This window comes from Papio anubis, chromosome 11 (assembly GCF_008728515.1).
Source record: "Papio anubis isolate 15944 chromosome 11, Panubis1.0, whole genome shotgun sequence".
NCBI lineage: Eukaryota > Metazoa > Chordata > Mammalia > Primates > Cercopithecidae > Papio > Papio anubis.
The window spans coordinates 11,701,489-11,721,428 of record NC_044986.1 but is presented as its reverse complement, the minus strand read 5'-3'; the positions used below and the strand labels follow the sequence as shown (position 1 = coordinate 11,721,428).

Sequence of the window (19,940 nt, the reverse complement as noted above, 5' to 3'; positions counted from 1 at the left end):
AAAGGCCACACATGGAAATGCCAGGGCTTCCCAAGAACTGCAAAGCAGCTGGAGACAAACACCATCCAGGCACCTAGGACAGGCTCCTCTACCTAAGGAAGCCCCTTTTATACCAAGGCTCAGGAACAGCTTTAACAACTCTCATCTGGAGAAGGAACTCATGTACCAAATTAAAGATCTACCAAAGCCGAGATCAGCCTTGTCCGTAGTAGATGCTCAACAGGGATGTTTACTCAACAGTCCTATCTAAAATGAATCTGCAGTCCAGGTGCAGTGGCTCACGCCTGCAATCCCAGCACTTTGGGGGCCGAGGCAGGCAGATCACCCGAGGTCAGGAGTTCAAGACCAGCCTGACCAACATGGTGAAACCCTGTCTCTACTAAAAATACAAAAATTAGCTGGACGTGGTGACGCATGGCTATAGTCCCAGCTACTCAGGAGGCTGAGGCAGGAGAATAGCTTGAACCCAGGAGGCGGAGGTTGCAGTGAACCGAGATCATGCCATTGCACTCCAGCCTGGGCGACAACAGCAAAACTCTGTCTCAATCAATCAATCAATCAAATGAATCTGCAAGCCAAGGACACATGAGTTTCCCTGAACTTTATATACCTTAGAGGTGTATGAAGAGTGGGCTTAAAGTCAACTAATAGAGATGTGTGGTATAAACTTCCAATGGCATTCAAAATGAATGACACTAAACCACCTGTAAAGGAAACAAATTAATCTCGATGATAGGTATGGTACCTTTGGCTCTGACATTCTTAGAGCTTCTGATGTGATAGGTACCACGAGAATGATGTTCTCCTAATCATTAAATACCAAGAATGAGCTGATTAAAGGAACAGTCAAACCTAGCCACAGTCAATCAATCCCATTCCATCACCAGCGCATAGCATACCTACTCATTATCATTTTCTACACTGTAACGGTTATTGCATATAAGTAATATTAAGTAAGTAGAATTTTACTTTAAGACAACAGAAGTCTTTTAAGATGCAATGGGTTAAAGAGAGATTTATAAATGCACAGAAACTTCCCTTAAAGGACTCCAACACAGCCTTTAACACTCCCACCCTAGAGCCAAGTTATCATTCTTTCTCGGGGCCCCTTCTTTGTGATAGATGTGTGCTTCTAACGTCAGTTTCTCTGTACTGAAAAATATTCCTTCTGATGCTGACCAACAAGAGTAGGGCACCTGGAGGGTACAGCTGGAGTTGTCTTCAGCCTATGGGGCAGGCACTCAAGCGTTTATTGGATGGATGGATGGATGGATGGATGGATGGATGGATGGATGGATGGACGGACGGATGGATGACTATTAAAAGCTTTAGCTATAAAGTGAAGTAGTTGCACTGATTAAGGTCCCTTCCAGTTCGAACATACTTTCCAGGTATCCATGTGCTAGGCAGGTATTGATTCTATCAACAAATGGTAGGATTATATGATTTCTTTTGACCCTGCAATTTAAACTTAATCAGAAACCATAGTCTGCTGGGCCTGCCCCCACCAAAACCCTTACACATCCCAATGCTGACATCTAAGGTTTATAATCTTCTCTCTCTCTCTCTCTCTCTCTGGAACCAAAAAAAGAGAGAACACGGCCCAATGATTTAAAGGAGAAACATGGAATCATATTACCAGGCTGCACCAAAAGAGACCTCAGTGACCATCTGGCCCAACGACTGATGTGATCAATGTCATCCAGAAAGGTTAAGTGATTTGATCAAGGTCACACAGCCAGAGGCCGGGCTGAGGCCAGGCCCATCTCCAGCTCCCTGAGCAGTGTTCCTTCAACCACTCCAGCCTGCCCTTTGAACTCTCCCATGGTAATTAAGTCAAAAGTTCAAGATTTATGTGAGCAGCGGCCACTGATGACTGCCAACTGTATTTTTATGGATGCAAAAAATTTTAAAAACACAGCCTGTTTCAGCTCCTAGATTAAGTCTCACAAACTCTCTAAAGCCCCACTAAAGCCTCTGTCTCGAGTCTATAATTAGGGCTTTTAAAAATATCACTAATCAGGACATTTGAATGCCTTGACTCCTGACAGGGGAAAAATGTCTGAGCTCCCCACTATCCTGCAGTTCTGTTTTCGGTTTGGTATAAACTAAGAGAAAACAAATCTAACAAAATATGGAGATGTGAGTGAGGATACGATTATGAGGGGGTGTGTCTGTGGCTTTATTTGAGAACTCTCATTAAAAACTTGCTAACCAGCCAGGCATTCAATCAGAAATATATGTTTTAAAAACCAAGCAAGTTAACCACAAGTGAAAGAACTGAGCCCATGAGCAGACCAGTTAGCCCATGGGAATTGCCAAGATCTGCCTTCAAAGGAAACTTCTCCAATCATTGGCTGCGCTGTTTAACCAAGGAGGAGACTGAGAAAGATATTCAGTCCAACCATTGGATGGAACCTCATCACCAGTCTTTGTGATAAAATACCAAAACCAGCCTTTTCTTTTAAGAGACAGGGTCTTGCTGTGCTGCCCAGGTTGCACTGCAGTGGTATGACCACGGCTCACTGCAGCCTTGATCTCCTGGGTTCAGGTGATCCTTCCACCTCAGCCTCCCGAGTAACCGTGACTACAGGCATGAGCCACCACACCTGGCTAATTTTTTATTTTTTGTAGAGATGGGGTCTTGCTATGTTGCCCAGGCTAGTCTCAAACTCCTGGGTACACACGATCCTCCTGCTTCGGCCTCCCAACTAGCTAGGATTACAGACGCGAGCTGCTGTGCTGGCCCAAACCAACTTATTGATGATGTTTTCATTACAAAGGGAATTTCCAAAAATTTGCGAAGCCTGTGTGGGTTTTTTGTTGCTGTTGTTGTTGCTATTGTTCTTTTCAATTCCTAGAAACTTCAGCATAACTAAGAAGCCTGCGGTTACCAACTTAGGATCTCTACCAAGTAAAAATCCCAATTAGAACAAAGGTGACTTTGAACTGTTATCGGCAGGTTAATCAATGAAATGAGTTTGGGATCTCAGGCTAACTACCTTCATTTTCCCTAGTTACTTCCAAAAAAAATAGTCTTTCTCCCTGACATGGAGTGTGGGCATCTGCAGGTCTCAACAGGAATGAAACCGAAATAGAAAATCACTTTGTCTCGCATCACTCGAGAGAAAGAACCACTTTAACAGCAAGAGTCTCGATACAGCTGTTTCTCCATCACTTCCTTCGAGTTAAGCAACGGACCTGAACTTTTCGCCAATCATGATCTTCTCAAAACTAAGTCTCAAGCTCTTCAGAAACATTAATCACCGAAACACAAGCTGGAGACAATAAAAATCCCTCGAACAAATGGGTATATGTATCTACCTAATGGCTGCCAGATAACCCATCAACATACCTAGTTTTAGGGAAGGCAAGAACTAGTTAACTTATGCTTTTCCATGCAAAAGGATAAATTCTCAACCTTTCAAAACCCTCAACCTGGATGCATTTCAAAAATTAGCATTTGAAATTGCAACTTTCTTTCTGGAGAAAATGTGTTGCACCGAGGGGCATACGTAACAGCATTATTTCCTGGCAGCCAGGCTTGTAATGGCATCACAGGACTGTTCCACTTGGAAACATCTAGTGCTGGTACCGTGTGAGGTCATCAGCTAGTCAGCTGCTAAAATATGACCAGAGAATGCCCTGCACATCTGTGATGAAGAAATCAACTTAAAATAGATATAGATAGATAGATAGATAGATAGATAGATAGATAGATAGAGATAGATAGATAGATAGATAGATAGATAGATAGATAGATAGATAGAGATTTTTTTTTTTTTTTTTTTTTTTTTGAGACAGAGTCTTGCTTTGTCGCCCAGGCTGGAGTGTGGTGGCACGATTTCAGCTCACTGCAACCTCCGCCTCCTGGGTCCAAGCGATTCTCCTGCCGTAGTCTCCCGAGTAGCTGGGACTACAGGCGCCCGCCACCAAGCTCGGCTAATTTTTATATTTTTGGTAGAGATGGAGTTTCACCATATTGGCCAGGCTGGTCTCGAACTCCTGACCTTGTGATCCGCCCACCTCGGCCTTCCAAAGTGCTGGGATTACATCCGTGAGCCACTGTGCCCGATCTTTAATTCTTGATTGTTATTTTTGCCATTGTATTTGGTGCCCAAGCTTTTTGTACTTTGTACAGAATCTAAAAAGAACTCTAGCAGGCAGCTGAGCTTGCCTTCTTATATTAACCACCAAAATTAGATCAATAATCTAGTATATCAGCAGAGGGAATGACCTGCAATATATTTTTCCAACTGGAAGATACAGAACTAAATTTTCAATGTCTCAATCCAAAAGGAGAAAAAAAAAAAAAAAAAACTGAAAAAAGCCCAAAAATGTCACCATCAACACCGGGTCACCGGAGCATCATTTGTCAAAGTTCCTAAAGAAGAACATTCAAACACATCCCAGTGGCATTTCCAGACAATGAGAAGGCACCAAAGAAATCAATCTGGACACATGAGTGTTTTCCAGGTGGCTGAAAATGCAAAGAATTTGGTGCTTCTGCAATTTTCCCTATTAATCGGGTCAGGCATTTGACACTTGAGGTGGCAAAAAATTGTTTTAATGGCAACGTCCCCTTTCCTGCCTTGCCAATTACCCCGGCCATGGCATTCCTCTGTCCACACAGGCCACAGCTGCTTAATCTCAGCCGCCCCAGGCTGCACCTGTGAATCAGACCAGCCTAATCACACTAACAGATGGCAGAGGCCAAGTAGCCAGCTAAGAACTGCTATCACTTTAAATAGCATCTAATGTTTCACAGACACCAAACAGAGGCACCTCCTCACAGCAGTATCTCCCTGGTACAGCTAACACTAGCCCTTAATCACTGCAGAGCACCCATTTCGGGGGCAGAGTTGGTGTCATTTGAGAGCTAATTACAAAAGAACCCTGCTTGCAAGGTGAAGGCATGGCAAGTACACTGTTGGTTGGCATTCATCACATGGGCGCTCTACCCCCTGGCCCTTCTGCATGGGCGCTGGGCAGTTAGGAACAGTGTTCATAATGCAAAGCATAAGGGCCACAGCACATAATCCTTCTGAACCACTCAGCCTGCCTGTCACGTAATCCATACCTTGCTGTTGCATTTTATTGCTTCACATGGTTTCACGGTAACCTGCTATTAGGCAGGTACCTGACCACCAGGACAACACAGTTCCCCAGGCATCCAAAAACCACCCTGACAGAATCCAATGTGTCAATCCACAGTGAGGACACCCACATACAGTAAAACTTGAGAGCTGTAAACACCTGTACAAGCATTCTCACTCCACCCACATTGTGACCCTAGGATGCTCTCATGCAACACGCCTACGACTGAAACGCAGCTCTGCTTTTGCTTGTTGAGCCACAACTTTCCAATCAATAAAGCAAGAATAAATAATCTCTCCACCTGATCGGGTTATTCGTGGCATGGATGGAACCAGCAACCAGCTCAGAGCCTCTCTAGGGTGGGCCCTCAGCATCTTTGCCTCCAGCTTCATGCCAGAGCCACTGGCCAAAAGAAGTGAATGACGTGCTCCACTGTATCAGTGCTTTTTGTAAAATAATAATGATAACCTTTTTAGAAGGCTGGTATAAATCACAGAAGATACTTCCACTCACCTTATTATCCACTGTTTTACGAACAAGACCGCTAACGGTAAGCTCCCATTCAGGGCAGACCTCCATGTGCAAATTCTAAGCCAGCGGTTCTCACATTTCAGTGTGAAGCAGAATCACCCCCAGAGTTTCTAAGGCAGTGGGACTGAGGAGGAACCTGAGAATCTGCATTTTGAGGGAATTCCCAGGTGATGCTGATGCTGCTGGACCAGGAATTTCACTTTGAGAACAACTGCCCTAAGCTTCCTCTTGACAAAAAGTAAGAACTGCATCAACCAAAATACTTCCCTTTTGCCCAAGCTGCTAGGAGATTCAGGGACAAATCTAAATCTTCACTTAAGTAACTCATTTATCCGAGGTACCTACCAATATCTGTTTTATCTTTTTCCTTTAAAAAGCTAAAAGACAGGCCGGGCGCAGGGGCTCACACCTGTAATCCCAGCACTTTGGGAGGCCGAGGCGGGCAGATCACCTGAGGCTGGGAGTTCCAGACCAGCCTGACCAACATTGAGAAACCCCATCTCTACTAAAAATACAAAATTAGCGGGGTGTGGTAGCATGTACCCATAATCCCAGCTACTCAGGAGGCTGAAGCAGGAGAATTGCTTGAACCCAGGAGGCAGGGACTGTGGTGAGCTGAGATTGCACCATTGCACTCCAGCCTGGGCAACAAGAGTGAAACTCCCATCTCAAAAAAAAAAAAAAAAACACAGAAAAAAAAAGCATTTTCAACAAATAGTGCCAGAACCACCACAGACAGGCTAAAAAGTGAATCCATACACACACCTAACATCCTTCACAAAAATTAACTTAAAATAGATTACACACATAAATACAAAATACAAAACTATAATAATCCTAGGAGGTAACATAGGAGAAAATCTAGATGACTTTGGGTTGGATGATGACATTTCAGATATAACACCAAAGGCACCATCCATAAAAGAAAAAACTGGACTACATGAAACTTAAAAATTTCTGCTCTGCAAGAGACACTGTCAAGAGAATGAAAAGGCAAGCCACAGGTTGGGGGAGAAACTATTTGCAAAAGAGATATAATAAAGGACTGTTATCCAAAATATACGAAGAACTCTTGTAACTCGACAGTAAGAAAACAAACAACCTAATTAAAAAATGGGCCAATGGCCTTAACAGACTTCTCACCAAAGAAGATATATGGACGGCAATTAATCATATTAAAAGACGCTTCGCATCATCTGTCATCAGAGAAATTTAAATTAAAACAACAAAATACCATTACACACCTATCCGAATGGCCAAAATCCAGAACAGCGGGCACATCGAATGATGTGGAGCAACAGGAACTCTCATTCCTTGCTGGTGGGAATGCACAATGGTGCAGCCACTTTGGAAGGCAGCTTGGTGGTTTCCTACAAATCTAAACACACTCTTCCCACATAATCCAGCAACCACACTCCTTAACATTTACCCAAAGTAACCGAAAACTATGTCCACACAAAAACCTGCGCAAAGATGTCTGTAGCAGCTTCATTTGCAACTGTCAAAACTTGGAAGACACAGAGAATTTTTTTTTTTTTTTTTTTTTTTGAGATGGAGTCTCACTCTGTCACCCAGGCGGGAGTGCAGTGGCGTGATCTCAACTCACTGCAACCTCCACCTCCTGGGTTCAAGTGATTCTCATGCCTTAGCCTCCTGAGTAGCTGGGATTACAGGCGTGCGCCACTATACCTGGCTAACTTATGTATTTTTAGCAGAGACAGGGATTTCGCCATGTTGGCCAGGCTGGTCTCGAACTCCTGTTCTCAGGTGATCCACCTGCTCAGCCTCACAAAGTGCTGGGATTATAGGCATGAGCAACAGTGCCTGGCTGAGATATCCTTTAGTAGGTAAATAGATAAACTTTGATACATACAAACAATGGAATACTCAGTGCTACAAACAAATGACCCATCAAGCCATAAAAAAAAACATGAGGGAAACTTAAATGCATCTTACTAAGTCAAAGAAGTCAATCTGTAAAGGCTACAGACTGTATGATTACACACCCTAAAGTCAACCACAGACTTTGGGTGATAATGATGGCAGTGCAGGTTCATCACCCGGAACAGATGTACCATTCTGGCGGGGATGTTGATAACAGGACAGGCTATGCATGTGTTGGGGAAGATTATATGGGAAATCTTTGTTCCTTCCTCGTTATTTTGCTGTGAACCTAAAAGTGCTCTAAAAAATAAAGTGTTGCCAGGTGCAGTGGCTCACACCTGTAATCCCAGCACTTCAGGAGACCAAGGCGGGTGGATCACTTGAGGTCAGGAGTTCAAGACCAGCCTGGCCAACATGGTAGAACCCTGTCTCTACTAAAAATACATAAATTAGGCCAGGCACGGTGGCTCATGCCTGTAATCCCAGCACTTTTGGAGGCTGAGGCAGGTGAATCACGAGGTCAAGAGTTCAAGACCAGCCTGACCAACAAGGTGAAACTCCATCTCTACTAAAAACACAAAAATTAGCCAGGTGTGGTGGCAGGCCCCTGTAGTCCTAGTTATTCAGGAGGCTAAGGCAGGAGAATTGCTTGAACCCAGGAGATGGAGGTTGCAGTGAGCCGAGATCACGCCACTGCACTCCAGCCTGGGTGACAGAGCAAGATGGCGTCTCGGGGAAAAAAAAAATACATAAACTAGCCGGGTGTGGTATATTACTTAGGCCTTGTTTAAATGTACTAAATTGACTAAAATCCTTTTAAGAAAAATGTAGAATATACCATATAAGCAGACAGCCCCAATACCCCATGTACAAACACTTTAGGAACATTCCAGCCAAGTCATTGGAAAATGCAAGTAATGCTATATTCTATTGTCTTTATTGAATAAACATTTACAAGCACTCACTCTTCTGAGCACTATACAACTAGGAACTCATGTAATCCTCATAACAACCCCAGAAGGTATTATTATTATTATTATTATTACTCTCCACTTTATAGTTAAAGAAACTAAGGCACAGAAGTGAAATGAGCAACTCAGAAGTTGTGGAGAAAGATTCAAACCCAGGCTGCCCAGCTCCAGGAGGCTATGCCATGTTCTTCCTCGCAAGTCAATGGCCTCTCTCGTGTTAGCACTCAGTGTTCACGGCCCTCATTAAGCAAACCACCTTTGGGTCCCTTTTCAATCGTGGTCTGCAAAGTAAGGCACACGTCCTTCATTTCCACTCAGCATGAGGTGTGTGTTGTAGGAGGCCGGGGTTTCTCATCCTAGGGACAACTGACATCTTGGACCAGATAATTCTTTGTTATGGGGCTGTGCTCTGCATCCCTGGCCCTTCCCCAACTAAAGGCCACCAGCACCCCCACCCTCTGTTGTGACAACCAAATATTGCCCATTGTGCCGGGAGAGCCAAAATAGGCCATTGCCCCAGTCACGCACCACTGGATTAAACCAAGCACGATCAATGATTACAGGGAAAACCAAGATGTTACGTGGTTCTACTATTTTTATGTCTCTGAATAGGGAGAAGCCAAAGGGAAAAGGAAAAATCAAGGAAAGAAAAGTAGTAACTGCTTTGAAAAACGAATGACCAGTGACACGAGAAGAAAGGACAAATGATAGAGAAGGCTGTGCAGCAACAGTGGTTTATTCTCAGGTTTGAAAGTCAGGAAAGTAGACACAGCGGGGAAAGGCAAGGGCCGCGGGACACAGCATGGCGCGGAAGAGTCGACAAGAAGACAGGTGACAGGCAGGACTTCCCTCCACGCTCCTCTCTCGCGGACCATCGGAGCCGGGCGGTTACTTACTCTTGTTGTTACCATTCTCACTGACAAAATCTTCCGCACCATCGGTGTCATCCTCATCATCCCCGGATGAGATGGCATCTGTATGCAAAAGAACATATTCCATGGATGTGTTTTTTTGCAAAGCAAAAAGGCTGCAATTATCTACAACTGAGACCTTCTCCATAGCAAAGTCAACAACCCAGGAACCCTCGCAAAGAGCCTGGGATTGTGTTTAGTTAAGATAGTTTCAATGGCTTAAATATTCCTTCCATGATGACAGTTGGTCTATGTTATGATTCTCAATGTTTTCTGTTTTCATGCTATTTAAACAGGCTATAAAATTGGATATACGAGAATTGGATTTCAAGCTTCAAACAGTATTCAAGCCCCTGACAAATTTACCAATTGTGTAGTGCCCAAAGACTCTTTTTCCAATACTAACCTTTCAGTATGCGGGTCCCCTTCAAGAAAGAAATTGATCCCTGACAAAACTTAGTCCCTGTGTGGCCCTTGTCATCGTCAACTAACATTCTGAAAGCAGAACTTTAAACTCAGCCACAAAGGGCGCCTGTTCTGTCCTGCTCACTGCACAGAATGAAATCAAGGAGAGAAACTCAAACTTTAATAAACCAATCAGAAATCTTGAGTATCCACATTTCAGTCCTATATTCTAAATGCCAAAGATGTCAGTGGTACCAAAAAAAAAAAGAGAAAGAAAAAACCATGTATTTCCTTAAATAAAAGCATACTATCTTAAGAAAAATGTTACTTTGTGCACAAGAGCTCTGTCATTCTTAATGATTGGCCTTTCTGGTGCACCAGGTCCCAAAGAAGAATTTCAAAAACTATGAAGCTGTGTGCCTGGCATCCAATTAGAGATCTCGCTACCCTTGCACTTGGCCAAAAAAATGTAAATCACATAATGGCTACAGAGAAGAGAGAGCGTAGGGCTCACGGGCCAACTCACCTGTGACATTCACCATGAAGTACCAAGTTTCACTGTCTACAGTCCTAGTGGCAGTACAAGCATAGAGGCCGGAGTCTCTAGGCGTGGCGCCCTTTATCTGCAAGTACTCCCCAATAAGCACTGTCCTATTGTTGGGCCCCAAGTGCACCCCATCCTTAGTCCAACTGATCACGGCGGCATCTTTCAACAGGCAGCGCACCTCTAGCGACTCCCCTGGTGCAGCCACGTACACTTCTGGTTGAGAGATTTGGTATTTGGTTGGTGGCTCTGCAGAAAGGTGGGAGAGAGAAGATGGAGACAGATGGGAAGGAGGGAGAGGAGAGAACGTCCAACAAAGGTCAGTGGAGGCTGCTTATTCCCAGGAGAAGCTGTTCTTGCTTTGCAAATGGCCCCAGCAGGCATCCACCTCTCCCCAAGCCCCAGGAAGTCAGGAAGTATCTGGAACAGCAACCAGAGGTATGATACCCCCAGCAAATCTGTCCTGACTTAGTTTCCACATCCTACAGGGCTTTAGAAACAAACCAAACCATAGCATGGAAGGATATTCCACAAGAAAATGTTTAAATTGATTGCCAAAGTGTGCTTGCACCGTAATACCTGCAAAAATCTGTCATTGTGGTATGTTTTACTTGTAAGAATGCCAAGTTTTTCACATTTGTACGTTAAACGTGACTGTGCATCACACACACATACACTCTTAATTACTTGTGCTAGACTTGGTATGTTGTCCCAAGGCCAAGCTTCTTAAAATGAAATGTCTCAAACCCAAGGAAAACTAAGGGATCCCCTACAAGATTTTTTGCCACCCAGAGTTTTCATGAGCTCTCAGGTTCAGATCAGTACTTTGCGGGTTTAGAGACCTAACTAATTCTGTGCTGGGTGAGCTGAGACCTGCCGTTTTCCTCAAAATGATAAAAGCCTGGAGGCCTTAACACCAAAAACAAAAAGAGCAAAATGCCCAGACAGCTGCAAGGCGGTCTCCACTGCACTTACAGGGGTCCTGAAATGAAGCCGCTGGGTGCTGTGTGCCCCCAACTCCACACGACAAAGTTTTGTCCCACCCTGCTCACCAACTCCCGCCACACACGTCCCAGGCTTCTCCTGTAGGGACAGTCCTTCCTCCCTCTCTTCCCTGCCATCCACCCTCCAAGGCCCAAATCAAGTAGGGCCCTCTGTGATGGGGGTCACCTTGCATCAGTCACCCTGGGCGGAAGTGCAGTGGCTCCCTCCCCCTCCACCGTACACCTGCCCACTTCGCCAGCGCATGGGATGCGTCACATTCTCATGAACGCATCCTACCTCCCCGAGGAGACACCAAGACCCTAGAGAAAAGGCGTGGGTCTCACGGTTCCCCGTGCTTCCCGCCACCAACCCCATCCTGCTTGGCATACACATGGCCATGTCGAACCAGGTCACAGTCCCCAGATATGCAGCACAGGATGGAACCCACAAGGATCCAACCCACACAACCTCTCCACTGGAGCTGAGGGGAAACCATTGGCGTTTATTAGTAACAGCAGCTGGAGCTGCCAGCTGGAGCGGCCACGAGGGCCCAAGAAGCAGGCTTTCGTCCGTCCAGTGAGAAGTGTGAATGGGACCCAGAGTTCCAGGCCTGGAAAATGCAAAGCTTCCCAGCACTGAGACAGCACCAAATCAGGGCAGGATCAAAGGCAACTGTTTTGCCTGGACACCCCTCCGAAGGACAAATCTCCCATAGGAGACCGAAATCAAGTCAATCTGTATTTCAGTCCCACTGTGAAAGGGCCACATGCATCAAGGACAAGAAATCCCCTCACCACCACCAACAACAGCACACGGGAGGCCTGGGGCTTCCCAAAGGGGCATCACCAAAGGCATGCAGGCCAAGCCCCAGATGCCAACTAGCACGTGAACACAAAGAGAGAATCACAACAAAAGGAGGAAAACAGAAGCTAAATGTAACATGGACAAACGCACCCCAAAGCAAGCAAGGAAAGCCCAGCTGACAGGCAGGTTATGTTTCTAACATTTGTTTTCTCACTCGACAATTATTTACTGCACACCTACTATACACCAAGCCTATTCTGGAAGCTCCACAGCAAGATGACCCTGCACTTGTGGATCGTCCATTATGGTGGGAATGACAGACAACAGATACAAAATCTATAAAAAATACAGTGTTCTTGCTTAAGTGTTAGGAAGAAGGACACAGCAAGATACGGGCACGTGCACACAGCAGTGGCAGGGGAGGGCTGGTCCTTTGGCAGGAGGTGGCAGGTGATGGCCCGCGGGCCAAGCCAGCCACAGCTTGTTTTTGTAAACAAAGCTTTATTGGAACACGGCCATGCCCATACCTTATTGTCTGGTGCTGCTTTTGTGTGTTACAAGGGCAGAGTTCAGTCGTTGCAACAGAGACCCTGTGGTCTGCAAGCCCTACAATATTTGCCATCTTGCCCCTACAAAATGTGTTTCAGTCCCTGTTGTATAAGACGATCAGAGAGACTTCTCTCAAGAACAGGCATTTGAGCTGAGAAGTGAAGGACAAAGCGAAGTTTAAAAGATGCTGGAAACTTAGTTTGAAGGCTCTTAGAGCAGGCCTCTCAAGGCTGCTTAAGTCAAAATGCAGCTGAACTGAGTGACTAATAGAAATACTTTAAACTATGGAGACCAAACAGAAAAAAGAAAGGAAGAGAAATATGAGAAGGAGAAGAGGGCAGGGATTCAGTCTGGCCCCAAATCTCAGCCCATCTTCCACTCCCAACATCCTAGAGTCACAGATTCACTCAACATGAGAACTGAAGGGGCCCCAAACACTGTTGGTCCAACCCCTTTGACAGCTGGCTAAGGCAAGGACCAGATGTCCTCCGAGTCCCAGGTCTCCAACAACTCATTGCTGAAACAGCACCCACCATGTTAGAATGAATTTACATTGGATTTGTCTGGGTCATAAAATGATCAATGTCTATTATGACAACGTCACATGATCAGTAAGTCACCAGGAATGTTATGGAATGTACTTTCCTCTCAGCCAGAACTGGTCACCAGGGCAGCTGCTGAGCAGAAGCAACAAAGCTTCCCTCCCTTACAGGGGAGGCACCTGGGACCCACACACCAATCTGCTCCATCCTGACCCTCAGATAAGCTGCAACCATGTCCCTGTGTCACGCAGTGGAATGCTCTAAGACTGCATGGGGGTTGGAGGGAGATAAGCAAGGTATTTGCAATGGTGATGCAGAAAAAATCTCTCTCCGGGCAAAGCAGGAGTTATGATGTATGATTTCCTGTTTTTAAAGGAAAGTGTTTTCACTGAGAACCCTTTCCTTCACCTAAAATCAGTAAACCCCAAAATCTTGCTGAAACTGGGGTATCTGAGCTACTGGACTACCACCTGCCATTCTAGGAGGAAGAACAGGGGACAGCAAGGACCTATGTCTTATTCGGACCTGGACACAGGAGATGCCTGGTGCAGGGTGCTGCCCTGGACGAGAAGAGGATGAAGCCCTGAGTTCCCACGCCTCTCCGTTCCTACTTAACCTCTTGGCCTGGCGTTCCCCATCTATTGCAGGGTAAGAGTACCCAAATACTGGTTTATTATTGGTAAGATTCCAATGAGCCAATGAAGATGAACCTGGTTATCAACTACAACGTGTTGGGCTAAGGACTGCCACTATCACTGTTATTCTTCAAGGCAGAACACGCTTGTCATAATTTTTTAAGCACCACGGTTTTCAGAGGATAATCACAGAACATTTGGGTCTCTCTCTCTCTTTCTTTGACGGAGTCTTGCTCTGTCGCCCACACTGGAATCCAGTGGTACGATCTCAGCTCGCCACAACCTCCACTCCCAAGTTCAAGTGATTCTACTGCCTCAGCCTCCCAAGTAGCTGGGATTACAGGCATGCACCACCACACCCAGCTACTTTTTGTATTTTTATTAGAGACAGGGTTTACCATATTGGCCATGCTGGTCTCGAACTCCTGACCTTGTGATCTGCCCGCCTTGGCCTCCCAAAGTGCTGGGATTACAGGCATGAGCCACTGCGCCCAGCCGGAACACTTGGATTGCTATCTCCAGGTACAAAGTGATTTTACAGGAGTCCCATCTCAATGGACAGTTAAGATGACTAGACGTACTAAAACTGCTTTTTATCCCAGTAAAACCAGATCAAAATTGTCATCTAGATATCCAAGTTCAAGGATAAAAAAATATCACCCCCTAAAATACACCAATGAGATAATGGTGTTTATCCATAAAACTCAAGCCATCCTGTCTTCAAAGTCTCAAACCAGTAACTGCTGTCTTCATAAACTGAGAAAGCAAGGACTCCTCCCTCCACCCCTTCAGTGGTCATTTCACAAAGGGCCCATCTGGGGATCAGCAGTGCCTTTAGTAAACACGCCAGTGATATCCCTGGCTTGCAGAAGACTCTGCAAGCACATGTTAGGGAGAATGAATGAATAAACACAAAAGAGAGAAAGTGGTTGGGGAGAACCAATAAAAAGAGGATGTAAGTAAGAAGAGAGGCAGGGATGGGGTGGGGCCATACACTGGGGAGGGGCCAAATGCTACACTGGTAGCCTCCCAGGCCACCCAGCGGCCCCCCAAGCCCAGCCTGCAGGGCTCAGCATACACGGCACATATCAAAGACAACCCCAGCCAGGGGGCCGAGAACACAAGCCCCTAACAGCTGGCTCAGCGGAAGGAGCTCTGTCCCTGACTGTGTCCTTGGGTCCAACTGCCGTCCTCAGGACTTGGCTTCTCTTCTGGGTCTGAATGCTGCAGGTGACCTGAGCCGCTGCCCACTCCCTGCAAACATGCACTCCCCGAGCCCTCCACGTCCCTCCCCACGGTTGTACTGACCTGGCCCCAGGCTGTGCGGAGCCAGGACAATCTGCGAATCCCCTCTGTGCCTGCAGGCCCAAAGGGGCCTCCCTAACTCTGGTCACCCCCCATGGACGGACCACCTCTCCCTGACTCCACCCGGCTGCACAGCCTGCTCTGTGAAAGAGCAAAGAATCCCCCCAGGAAACGTACATAGCTCCTTTTATAGTCATGTGAACACTTCCTGGATTTACTTTTTCCCATTGCTGTGGCATACTTTTCACCTTTCCTGTGAGAATCCACCAGGGGTGCACAGCCCAACATCCCCCTCATCTCCTGCCAAAACGCAATGCGGAGAAGGTTCCAGAAGCTGCTTTGCTACGCACAAATGCTCTTTCAGAGGCTTCCACAGACAGAAAATATGTTTCCATGTATTTTTCACAATATGAATTAAAATTCGAAAAGAAGCAAGCCAGCTTCACAGTAGTATTGGACATTGTCACTGTTTCCTAAAATTGATAAACAAACAAGGCACCAACTCTCCTTCCTGGGACACAGCTCAACACTCATTTCTACTACCACGGCCACGCTACCGCAGCCCTGCTGCATAAGGCTCAGTTGCATCCATGTGAATTTTCTCCCAGAAGTTTCAAATACTTGGGAAGTACCAGCAGCATGTTAGCAAGCAGCTTGTTTTTTGAGATGGAGTCTCACTCTCTCACCCAGGCTGGAGTGCAATGGTGTGATCTCGGCTCACTGCAACCTCCGCCGCTTGGGTTCAAGCGATTCTCCTGCCTCAGCCTCTGGAGTAGCTGGGATTAAAAGTGCATACCACCACGCCTGGCTAATTTTTTTTTTTTTTTTTTATTTTTTTTATTTTAGTAGAGACGGGGTTTTACTGTGTTGGCCAGGCTGGTCTCAAACTTCTGAGCTCAGGCAATCCATCTACCTCGGCCTCCCACAGTGCTAGGATTACAGGTGTGAGCCACTGCACCCAGCTACAAGCAGCTTCTTTTAAAAAAAAATTAACCAGCTGGGCATGCTGGCTCACTCTTGTAATCCCAGCACTTTGGGAGGCCGAGGTGGGCAGATCACCTGAGGTCAGGAGTTCAAGACCAGCCTGGCCAACATGGAGAAACCCCGTTTCTACTAAAAATGCAAAATTAGCCAGGCATGGTGGTGCATGCCTGTAATCCCAGTTACTTGGGAGGCTAAGGCAGAAGAATCGCTTGAACCTGGGAGGCGGAGGTTGCGATGAGGTGAGATCGCGCCATCGCACTCCAGTCTGGGCAACAAGAGCAAAACTCCATCTCAAAAAAAAAAAAACAAAAAAAGTTTTGATACTTTAAAAAAGAGAGAGACAGGTACTTATACAGCTAATCAAAAAACAAATGGGCCAGGCACAGTAGGTCATGCCTACAATCCCAGCACTTTGGGAGGTCGAGGTGGGAGAATCACTTGAGGTCAGGAGTTCAAGACCAGCCTAGGGAACATAGTAAGATCCTTTCTCTACAAAAAATGAAAAAAAAAAAAAAAAAAAAAAAGCCAGGAATGGTGATAAACATCCGTAGTCCCAGCTACTCAGGAGGCTGAGGTAGGAGGCTCGTTTGAGCCCCAGAGGCTGCACTGAGCTATGATTTCACCACTACATTCCTGCCTGGGTGAGACAACGAGATGAGAACCTGTCTCTAAAAATAAATAAATAGGCCAGGCATGGTGGCTCATGCCTGTAAATTCAGCACTTTGGGAGGCCAAAGTGGGTGGACTTTGGGAGGCCAAAGTGGGTGGATCACCTGAGGTCAGGAGTTCGAGACCAGCTTGACCAACAAGGTGAAACCCATCTCTATTAAACATAAAAAATTAGCTGGGCGTGGTGGCGTGTGCCTCTAATCCCAGCTATTTGGGAGGCTGAGGCAGGAAAATTGCTTGAACCCGGGAGTTGGAGGTTGCAGTGAGCCGAGACTGTGCCATTGCACTCCAGCCTGGGCAACATGAGTGAAACTCTGTCTCAAACAAACAAACAAATAAATAAATAGTATGAATAACAACAGGCATCGGCACATAGCCTGTGAGTAATTCCTGCCTTGAACTGGCCTCCTTCCTTCCCTAAGAAAACCATCCTGTTATTCCTTGGGAACTCATAGGACCTCTGACTGGGGCAAGAAAGAAACTGAGGCAGGGGCTGCCTGACTCTCCGAGCCCCTCAGCAGATCATGGTAGAGGTCATGACCTCTCCATGTGACATCACACGGATTGCCACTAGCAACAAGCTGCATGAATTTCCCGCTCTATAAGTAAACAGAGAGAAAAAAATCCTCGCTGTATGTGAGGATAGCCCCAGGAGGGGGAAGTCTTGTAAAAGTCAAAAAAGGCTGTGACTTATGTGACTTCACTGCACACATCCAGCTGGACTTCTCACCCATCTCAGCGGGAGGGTTGTCTTGAGACAGTTGAAACAGCGAAAGGGTTTGGAAACGGTAAGCTATTTCAGGTAACACTTGACGTTGCCAAACCAGCGATAGCAGCACTTCAGACTGTCACTTTTTATAATGTTTGCCTATAAACTTTTCCCGTGTGGTTTTTGAAATGGCGCCCAAATGCAAACAGAGAACAGATGGGAAACCTGAGTCTTGCCCCGTCCAATCACTTCATGGAGAACGGATGACAGATTTAAACTGTTAAGGAAGAAAAAAGCAGTTTCTACCAACGGCATAGCTCACACTCCATTACTTTTCACAAATTAAGCCTTTTCCGGGGTTTTCCACGGATGGTGTCTTTTCCGACGTCTAGATCATCCTAGTTCCAAGGATGTGGTGGGGTCGCCCTGGAACACATCCCGCTGAGGTTTCTCCCTCCTCCAAAGTCAGAGGTGTGCAATCCCTAAACACATTCCTCCAGGAAGAAGAAAGGGAGACAGAGAGAAATCCCTGAACAGACTCCTCTGGAAGAGAGAGAAGGAAGAAAGAGAAAGAGAGGGAGGAAAAGGAGAAGAGAGATGGAGAGAAGGAAAAGGAAGGGAGAGAAACGGAGGGCGGGAGAGGAAAGAAGAGGAAGGGAAGAAGAAGAAAGAGAGGGGAAGGGGAGAGGAGAAAGAGGGAGGGAGCAGAGAGAAGAGGCAGGTTAGGAGCACACCGCCAGGAGGCATGTCCTGTCAGGGTTGTGGGCTGCAGGAAGAAACCCGTTCTTACCTAGAAGCACAGCTGGGACTCCCACAAGCACTGTAACAGGAGTGCTGGGGGAAGGGTAGTAAAACGGCCTTGGGTTCCTGGTGCCCTCCCACACCTCCTGCCACCTTGTACTGGATAAATGTCATGGCTGTAGAGCTGCCAGAGTCTCTACAGAGGAAACAGAGTCTGGCTACAAATGTTGCTATATAGTCACTGCACACAAAGCACATGACAAGTAAGTGGCCGCCACCGTCCTTCCTGTTCCAGTAGCCCCCACTGGCCCTCTTAGTCTGGAAGATGTCCTATAGTGGCCACGCCCTGTCCCAGTAAGAAGTCTTAACTGGTGAATACCCAATTCTCTGTCCATAGGAACAGAGGAGAGATTTCTGCAAGATAGGAATTCTGGAAGAGCCCAGCCCCCTCTTTCCTATGGCACAATCTGGGTCTTGCTGGCATCAGAACTCATCAGCAGAAAGAAATAAAGGAAATGGAGGCCAGGCACGGTGGCTCATGTCTGTAATCCCAGCACTTTGGGAGGCCCAAGCAGGCAGATCACTTGAGGTCAGGAGTTCAAGACCGGCCAGGCCAACATGATGAAACCCCGTCTCCACTCAAAACACAAAAATTGGCCGGGCATGGTGGTGCCTGCCTGTAGTCCCAGCTACTCAGGAAGCTGAGGCAGGAGAATAGCTTGAACCCAGGAGGCGGGGGTTGCAGTGAGCCCAGATCACAGCACTGCACTCCAGCCTGGGTGAGAGAACTAGACTCCATCTCAAAAAAAAAAAAAAAAATTAAAATTAAAATTAAAATAAAAAAATAAAGGCAATGGAGTCCCACCAATGAAATCAGAACCAACCACCTATGCATGTCCTGCCATGAGGGCCGTGCACACAGCAACAAACACAGCCTGCTGCAGCCCAGACATCCTCAAAGCCTCCCCTCTACATGAACCGACTTGCAAGAAGACCAAATTCCTCACATCAAACAGAGACCTTATAAGGCATAGGTACTACGTGTTCTTTAAGGGGGCAAGGAAGGGACAAATACTCCGCACAATATAAAGATGAAAGTTCTCTACCTCGAGAAATATTGCCAACATAAAAATGGAGAACAAAAAGAAGTCAAAGCAACAAATAACAGATAAGTAGGCAGGCTGAAAGGGTGCAGTCCTCTCTTTCTAACCAGTTGTCAGGTGTCTGGTAGACATGAGTCGGGATTCTCCCTGGTCGCTAACAACAGCTACCAGCCGCCTCTGCAGCAGTAGCTGGACTTCTTCAGAAAGTCCAGACTGGCTCACATTCCTGGTGATCAGATGGGATCATGGCTGATGTTTCCAATATGGTAACCATTAAAAATTATATATTCAGGCACACCCCTCACATCATTTACGTCTGCCTTTGAGAAACATGCTGGATGGCTCTTCATGTTTGAAAGAAACTATGTTGCTGCCCATGAGAAAATAAAAATGCACACAGAGTGAAGAGTCTGAGAATGTACTCCCTGAAGAGTGAGTCACCCGTGTCTCCCAATGTCCCCACCCAAAGCGGAAGTCCGCATTCCCTGTTTTGTCAGTATCCCTCTTGCTTTTGATCTGATGTTTTCAGCTGTTCATCATGACAGTGTTCTCCAAAAAGAGATGCACAGAGG

General features: G+C 46.2%; 1 protein-coding gene across 12 annotated transcripts in view; it reads right to left on the bottom strand.

Moving 5' to 3' along the window:
* The window catches only part of FGFR2 (fibroblast growth factor receptor 2), a 120,491-nt gene that overhangs the window by 77,114 nt on the left and 23,437 nt on the right, over nt 1-19,940 (bottom strand). For 5 of the 12 annotated variants that reach the window (XM_009215494.2, XM_009215491.2, XM_009215493.2 and 2 more), the window contains exons 3-4: nt 10,326-10,592; nt 9,380-9,457 (exon numbers count right to left, since the gene is read on the bottom strand). The exons of 3 other annotated variants lie outside the window; for them this stretch is intronic. In XM_009215494.2, coding sequence (XP_009213758.1) covers nt 9,380-9,457; nt 10,326-10,592 — 345 coding nt within the window. The remainder of the gene's footprint in view (nt 1-9,379; nt 9,458-10,325; nt 10,593-19,940) is intronic. 4 more of the 12 variants (XM_009215497.2, XM_017944391.2, XM_009215499.2 and 1 more) reach the window with 1 other exon arrangement.